General features: G+C 42.5%; 1 protein-coding gene across 1 annotated transcript; it reads right to left on the minus strand.

The window, feature by feature from the left end:
- Positions 1-2103: 2103 nt before the first annotated feature.
- On the minus strand, positions 2104-8206 carry mlnr (motilin receptor). Its single transcript, XM_048541071.2, has 2 exons — positions 7300-8206; positions 2104-5849 (listed from the first exon to the last, which is right to left on the minus strand). The coding sequence occupies exons 1-2, from the start codon at positions 8030-8032 to the stop codon at positions 5539-5541; spliced, it is 1044 nt and encodes a 347-aa protein (XP_048397028.1). The 5' UTR covers positions 8033-8206; the 3' UTR covers positions 2104-5538.
- Positions 8207-8728: the final 522 nt, after the last annotated feature.

Raw genomic sequence — 8728 nt, forward strand, 5'->3', positions numbered from 1 at the left:
GAATAAACAGGTGAGTATGAATCTTCCAGTGTAGTATTTATGGAAGTATAGAGCTGAAATGTATATCTTGCTGTAAGACTTTAGGGTTGTTGATCTCAAATTCAGCAGTTAAAATTTATTGTGCAGTTTGAAATCATAACACATTAACTGGGCTTGAATGAAAATTTATACTTCTGGTTTGTGCATCCTATCTTTTTGGGACATAAAGAGACCACAAATGGGCCTAAGATTTTGCTAATGTAGCAGATCACCTGCCCTTTGTACACCTAGCTCATTCTCAGTGAAGTCAATGGAGTACAGATCCAGTGGGACCAGAAGAGAGTCGACCAATTCTCACTGGTCTCAATACACACGGACGAAGAAGGACAAAGCAACACTTCCATAATAGCACAAACCAAACAGAGACATGCCAGGGAATTCCTGGAGGCCTGGCATTCAAACCAGAACTCCATCAACAAACACATTGAACTGGACTTGATATACAAACCACTGAAGAACAAAACCAGAAGTAATACCAACCACCCCAGCAAGCCAGCGCATGTAAAATTACAAGCAGGACAGACCACCAAAAATTCACTGGAAGTGCAATGATGACATTACCTAGCATAATGAAACATCTGCAGTCAAACATAATGACTCAGCAAGCAAATCTGCAACTTCATCCATAACCCAAGCTATAAATCTGCTCAAAAACTTTAAAGTTTTGTGACTTTTGTAAAGTTTTCAATCCCAAAGCGGGGAGAGAATCAATGATGATAAGGACACAAAACAGCAGATGCCGATACCAAACCCCCAACCCTGCAAAAAACGACTGTTCTTCCTGCAATAGTGTAACCTTTTCATCATTTTGCACTCAGAAAAAATCCATTTAGGTCACAAGTCAGCAGCTCCTATCTATTTTAAGATCTATAAGTAAATCAATTCATGTAAGTTTTGCTCTACAAGCTTCATTAGTTTCTTGAAGCAGTGCCATATCAGAATTGAAAATGTCTGCAACCACTTTGTAGAGTGTTTGCAGTAAAATTAGGTTGCAGTTCATTGACTAATTTAATTACGTTCTTAACAAATGAAGAGATTAATCTTTATCTAGTGTAGCATTCCCGACTGTGTTGGATTTCTCATGTTCAGTTCATTAGTTTGACATTCTTATTAGCAATAGATCCCATTAGATTAAAAAACATACAAAAGCTCAAGTTGGAAACTAGGACATAAAAACATAAAAGATGGGAAAGCTTGCATCAAATTTGTTGCACCAAAACAGGTCGTAGAATTATAGAATCCCTACAGTGCAGAAACAGACAATTCAGCCCAACAAGTCCATACAGACCTTCTGAACACTATCCCACCGAGACCCATCCCCTATTCCTGTATTTCCAATATTAATACACCTAACGTACACATCCCTGAACACCATGGACAATTTAGCATGGTCAATCCACCTAACTTGCACATCTTTCGACTGTGGGAGGAAACCGGAGCGCACAGGAGAAATACATGCAGACACGAGGAGAACATGCAAACTCCACACGGACAGTCACCCACGGCTGGAATTGAACCTGGGTCCCTAGCACTGAGGCAGCAGTGCTAACTACTGTGCCGCCCCTAAAAGACTCCAAATTTTTATTGGATTCAAATTCCATGTTCGGCCATAGCAAGATTTGAACCAAGGTTCCCCAGAACATCAATAGTCTGGTGATAAAACCATGACCATTAGTTAGTCTCTTCGTTTTTAAAGCCCACATGAACCTTCTCCTACTTTGCTTCATCTAATCATCTATTACCACTGAGGAATAGTACTCCCAAAAGCATCAAGACACGAAACAAACCAAATTCTAAAGTGTCGAATATCTTGTCTATGATCTACTAAGTAAAAACTGTGTTTATATTCCTTAGTAACAGATTTTAAACACTCCAGCTTTTGCTCATAGAAATGGAGAAACAGATGAACCAAGAGGAGAGCCTCTCAAGTCTCTTCTGTCATTCGCTTAGATAATATATGACTTATGTTTCAAATTAATTTCTTGGCTTTGATCCATATCCCTTGATACCCTCACCTAATAAAACTCTTTTGATGTCAAAATTGAAAACTTTATTTGACACAGCATCGAGAGCATTTTGTGGAGAGAACTCCATGGAACAGAGCCAAGCTGAAACGTAGAATATTATGCATAGTATTCAGAACACTCCATTTAAAGCATTTTCTTTCATATTTAAAGCATAGATTAACAGAAAGAGACATAAAACTCTCCTCCACATTTATAAGTAGTATAAAGTAAGATTGATGCAAAGTCTCAGTTTTTGCCTTCATTTAATATTTAGCCCGGATGTTTAGCTAAAGCCTGTCAAAGCCTATGATAAGTAGTTGGTGGTTACCATGAATGACTGGAACAAACCAGTTCAGTGACGTCAATTACCATACAATCAGCACCATGAAATCTGCAATACTGCATGAGCCACAATCACTATTTCTCACTTGCTTGATCTCCCTTTAAGTACACTCGTGTCTAAATGGTAATGGTAATTTAAGTATACAACAATTTCTGTGTTTTAATTATTTTGTTACATAATTTTTGAAAGTTATCGTTTTGTAGGAACATGTAGCTATCAATATTATCAGAAGTAAATCTTGTGCATTAGTCAATTTTAATTAGTACACAGCTGTAATCATTGCAGTAAGTATTAAATTCACCTCTTCACAGACTGTAAATAATTTTACAATCAGACAACAATTTTTGGGGGGTATGGTTGCATGTTCCTCATTTTCTTTCTGACTGAATCATGTGATCCATGACAAAAACCATCTCCTGGATGCATTGCACGTTTCCAAGAGAGGCGTTTTGTTGCATCATCTTCTCAATATCACGGAGATAATTTCTTTTTTAAAAAAATCCACAGTGTGTGAGTGTCATTGGAACACCAGCATTAATACCAGTCTTCAGTAAACCTCAAGCAGGTTTAGACATAAACCTGCAATTATCTGGTGAAGGTCACTGCCCAGTTTTATTGGTTAGGCATTTCTGGGATTCTGACAAGAGGACAATTGTAGAATAGCAATTAACATCTTAGCAGTGGTTGTGAAGATTTCTCATGTCACTGCTAGCTTTCCCCTAGGTGTTGGTGATCAGGTGTTTCAGGAAATAAGTACAACCAAAGAAGCCTCAGCTGCTGTCATGCATGCTGTAGCTACTGTGCACTGGTAGCTAAAGAGTATTAGTCAAAGAGTGAGTGCTGTTCTAGATGCTGCTCCACCCTGAATGCTGTAGCTTCATGAGTTTGGTTGGAGCTTCTTCCATCTGGACATGTAGAAAATATCCCACCACACTTCTAACTTCTACCTTAGTGGTAGTAAACAGACTTGGAGAAATTGGGAGGTGAGCCACTCTCGGCAAATTACCCACACTCCCAGCTGCTGTTCTAGCCAGGGACTAAGTGCTTGATTAGCACCTTTTTTCACCTATTTATTTGTAGGATGTGGGCTGGGCTAGCATTTATTGTCAGTCCCTAGTTGCCCTTGAGGTGGTGGTGGTGAGCTGGCTTCTTGAACAGCTGCAGTCGACCTGCTGTGGGTTGACCCACAAAGCTATTAGGGAGGGAATTCTAGGATTTTGACCCTGTGACAGTGAAGGAACAGCAATATATTTCAAGTCAGGATGGTGAGTGGCTTGGAGGGGAACTTGGATGTTGTGGTGTGCCCATGTATCTGCTGCCCTTGTCCTTCTAGATGGAAGTGGTCATGGGTTTGGAAAGTGCTGTCTGAGGATCCTTGGTGAATTTCTGCAGTGCTTCTTGTAGATAGTACACACAGCTGCTGCGGAGCATCAGTGGTGGAGGGAGTAGATCCTTGTGGATGTGGTATCAATCAAGCAGGCTGCTTTGCCTTGGATGGTGGCAATCTTCTTGAGTGTTGTTGGGTCTGCGCTCATCCAGGCAATTGGGGAATACTTGGTCATATTTATGCTTCGTGACTTGTAGATGGCGTCCAGGCTTGAGGAGTTTGAAGGGGAGACACTCACTGCAGTATTCCTAGCTTCTGACATGCTCTTGTAGCCACTGTATGGTGAGTCCAGTTGAGCTTTTGGTCAATGATAGCCCCCAGGATGATGGGAGGGGGTGAGGGTTTCAGTGATGGCAACACTGTTTAATACCAAGGGGTGGTGATTAGATTGTCTCTTATTGGTGATGGACATAGCCTGGCATTTGTGTGGCATGAATGTTGCTTGCCACTTGTCAGCTCAAGCTTGGATGTTGTCCAAATCTTGTTGCATTTGCATATAGACTGTTTCAGTACTTGAGGAGTCATGAATAGTGCCAAACATATTGCAATCTATGACGAACATCCCCCACTTCTGACCTAATGATGGAGGGAAGGTCATTGATGAAGCAGCTAAAGATGGTTGGGCCTAAAACACTATCCCAAGGAACTCCTGCAGAGACATCTTGGAGCTGAGATGACTGACCTCCAACAACCATGGCCATCTTCCTATGCGTTAGGTATGATTCCAAACAGTAGAGAGTTTGCCCCCTGAGACCCATTGATTTCAGTTTTGCTCGGGCTCCTTGATGCCACACAGGATCAAATGCAGCCTTGATGTCAAGGGCTGTCACTCACCTCACCTCTGGAGTTCAGCTGTTTTGTCCATGGTTGGACCAAGGCAGCAATGAGATCAGGAGCTGAGTGGTCCTGGCCGACCCCAAACTGGGTGTCACTGAGCAGGTGCTGCTTGATAGCCCTGCTGAATAAACCTTCCATCACTTTACTGGTGACCCAGTGTAAACTGGTGGGGCTGTAATTGGCCAGGTTGGACTTTTCCTGCTTTTTATGCACAAGACATACTTGGGCAATTTTGCGCATTGTTGGGAAGATACCAGTGTTGTAGCTGTACTGGAACAGCTTGGCTGTACCGCAGGTTTGGATGCAAAGTGACACAAACAGTTTATTTTAATCCCGCACCGTTTGTGCTTACCGTGAGGGTTCTGTCTTCTCAGTATGGCTCCTCACATACGTATGGTGACCCTCAGGTTAAACTTACCTCTCGTCTATGGTCCCGTAAAACTATGGCGACTGTACATTTACCTTTTAATGTTGTCCATAGTAGTTTCTGGTCAGAGATCACCCCTTAGAATGCTAACGGTGCGAATGCCAAAGAGCGTTTCGAATCTGCTTTGGAGATGGTCGTGTTATTTCGGTTCTGTACACGTCTTTATATTGAGCCGGCTGTGAACTACTGCTCAACGTTTTAAAACTATTTTCTATTTTGATTCCATTTCCGCGCCTTTTTATAGACTGGCACAATGAGAGATCGCAATCCAACTTAAGCCAACTAGCAATTGTAAAATTGGAGTATCCAAAGGCATGCAGCGAAATTTGCACACGACATTAATAGAGCGAACATTTTCATCAAAGTACAATATGACGATTTACACAGACGAACTCAGAAAAACACAGTCTGTATTTACAAAAATAACATTTTCTCCGTTCCGTTTTCCCCCTTCATTCCGTATATCCAGTAGATGTATCCAGTGTTTCTCTTGGCTGTTTCAGACACTAGTGCTTGTCCCTGTACAAGCTAAAGTGTCGTCTCTGACGTCCCGGGTGCTGAAGAAAGACCACGGCCGAGCCTGGCGAGAGAACAGCAGCTTGTGAGCTGCCGTTCTGTATCTTTTGGACATGACGTTGTAAAGGATTGGGTTGATGGAGGAGCTGAGGTAGAAGAGCAGCATGCAAACGACATTGAAATACTGACTGAAAACGAACATATCGATGCCCCCACTCACGGAGTTGTTGGAGAATAGATTTCGGCCGATGTGGAAAGGCAACCAACAGGTAGCAAACGCAAGGACAACCACAGCTGCAAAGACAGATTAGAAACAGGGCCATTAATTTCAGCATGATGTCATTGTGAAAGCCCTACTTTAGAATTGGACCTGTACTACAACACCACAGCTCCTTGGGCATCACTGTCGACAAACAAAGCATACAGTAACTCGTAATGTGCAAATAAGAGCTACAACATCAACTCTATTATACCAAATGCACGCATGTTTTAGCTCATTCAATAGCCTGACAATCAAATGACTTCTTTCTATTTAAAAGAAACATCTGTTGCAACACTGCAGGCCCGGAAGCAAAACAAATGAATGTAGAAACGAAAGCTAACAACAGATTTCTGATAATATGTATAAATTAAACTTTCCAACAGTAGTGTTCCAAATACAGATTTATAAGGAAAGAACTAGGCGACTAGATTTTAAATGTTTCCTGGGGACCAAACTGAGTAATGCAAGAACGAATAACCTGGCCGTCAAGTGATATATTCAAAGTCATTTTCTATCAGCCATTGGACATTTTGTTCATTCAGTATTTTACATCTATTATTTCTGTTATATATAGTTACAGTGCTAGCCATCAGCTTTGTTCTGAAGGTTGATCTGAAATATTAATAGCTGTCGCCACAGATGCAGCCAGGTCTGCTGAGTATACTCAGTTTAATCCTGTTCCATTTTCAGCAGGTTATTTTCTTACAACTTGCAAGTCTAAATTACTTTGCAATTAACAGAACAACACCGGAAGAGACAGCATGAGCTGGACTATTTCATCTGCTGACAATTGTGTCACTTAAAAGATGTGCAATATTCGAATCCACACAACGACCAGCTTCACACTTTAATGATTGTTCAGGTTCATGTGAAGCGTGTTCAAAAGAAATGCATTTTGTAAAATGGTTTTCACCTTCACCAGAAGTCTCAGTGCGTTTGGCAGTCAGTTAAGCGGTTTTGAAATATAATTACTGTCACGGTAATAGGCAATTTGCACGCAAACTCTCATTAATAGCAACCGGGGAACCTATTATTATCACAATGATTAAATATTAAATCCTGGCCTGGTCACCAGGAAATTCTTTGAAACAGTACCATATAGTTTATATTCAACAGAGCAGCAAAATGGCCTCTAGGTTTAACAACCTTAAAGAAGTTTATACCTCAGCAGGACTTTGATTTTCGTGATCAAGCCTGGGGTCCAACTTGAACATTGAGCCTTGGAACTCAGAGGTGAATTTGCTGAATGCTGTGAATGATGCACAACGTATCTTGCTTTGTGTGCAGGTACCTTAATTGTATTTAAAATTTGGGCAATCTATAATTACCAGAGATTTTAAAAGCTTGCACCTTGACGACCAGACTGTGCTCAGCCAGGTCATGCACATTTTGAAGGCGAGATAATATAATGGCTACTCTCCGGGCGCTTACTCTGAATCTGTCTCCGCTTGTTCTCAAACCGTTGGGCACAACCGGACTTACCCAAGATTTTGACGGTCTGTCTGTGACACTGCTCTCGGTTTGCAGCATTCGGACCCCTGATCTCGTCCTTGCTTTTCCACAGTTTTCTTCCGATGAACCCGTAGAGGAAAGTGAGGCAGCACATGGGGAAGAAGAAATAGATGGTGGACACCCAGATCATGATGTTTAGGAGCCCCGAGCTGACGGCGTATTCGGTGTGTTTGCACATATCTTGTTCCACTCCAACCAGGAAAAGGAAAGGTACAGCCGACAGCAAGGCCAGAGACCAGAGCAAGGCGATAACTGATCTCACTCTTCGCTTGGTGATGAAGACCTTGGCTTTGAGGGGGAAGCAGATGGCGAGGTACCTCTCGATGCTCAGGGCTGTGATGTGCAATATGGTCGCGTAGGTGCAACCTTCGTTGATGTACTGATAAAACCTGCAAAAGAAATCCCCGAAGAGCCAGGGCTTGTACTTCCACAGGCGATACAGGTCAAAGGGCAAGCACAAGAAGATGAGCAGGTCAGACATCGCCATGCTGGACAGGTACAGGTTGGTCGTAGTCTTCATGTCCTTGTACCTTCTCACGATCAGGACTGTTAAGGTGTTACCGGTGACGCCGACGATGAACAGAACGATACAGATGGTTGTCACTGGGATCAACGTGGAGACGGGAAAGAGAGGACACGATTGGTGATCGCAGCGAAAGAGCGGTGGCAACGTATCATTAACACTATTGGAAATATTTTCCATCCTGCACAGGGGATCGGTCCATTCAGATGGAGAGATTACGTGAACCGCCTAGAGAGTAAGATATCCTGCGGCGAGCTGCCCAGATTGTCGATGTCCACAGCTACTTCGTGAGGTCCCTGCCTCGCACCGAGGAGCTGCCCGGACCGAAGTTCGCTCTGCAGGCCTTTCATTGGAAAGATGTTCTCTCCTCAGGCAGCACTTTAAGCCTACAAGCAAAGCCTCCAGGCGGAACAGGCGCGATCTGTGTCTCTCTTGCGCCTGACTTGCGCAGGATTGAACCGACATCAAAATTTCACACAGTTTCCCTCTTGCTCGGGGCTTAAGTCATTGCTCAAACGAGACTGCATCCCCAAAGATCGCCTCTCAGCTTTAACTTCTGGCGTGGTTTATAGAGAGGGAGGGATCATTGCGTCGGCGCAATTAAAAATGATTATCTTCCTCCTGGTAATGCACTTAAATACATCGCAATAGACACACGACAGAGAAGGTGAAACTCACTTGAACAGTTGTCTGCAATTCTACAACGGAACGCATTGGTTCAAACTCTCCATTCGCTCTGTACAATAGAAGTTACAATTTTTTCTACACAGAGTTACACATTTGTCCGTCATTGTTTTCCATAAACCGAAGTAATAGTAAAGACATCGGAGCGTAATTTTTTTCTAATTGACGTGGATTAAAGGTAAAAATGTAAGG

The sequence above is a fragment of the Stegostoma tigrinum genome, chromosome 12 (genome assembly GCF_030684315.1).
Source record: "Stegostoma tigrinum isolate sSteTig4 chromosome 12, sSteTig4.hap1, whole genome shotgun sequence".
Lineage (NCBI taxonomy): Eukaryota > Metazoa > Chordata > Chondrichthyes > Orectolobiformes > Stegostomatidae > Stegostoma > Stegostoma tigrinum.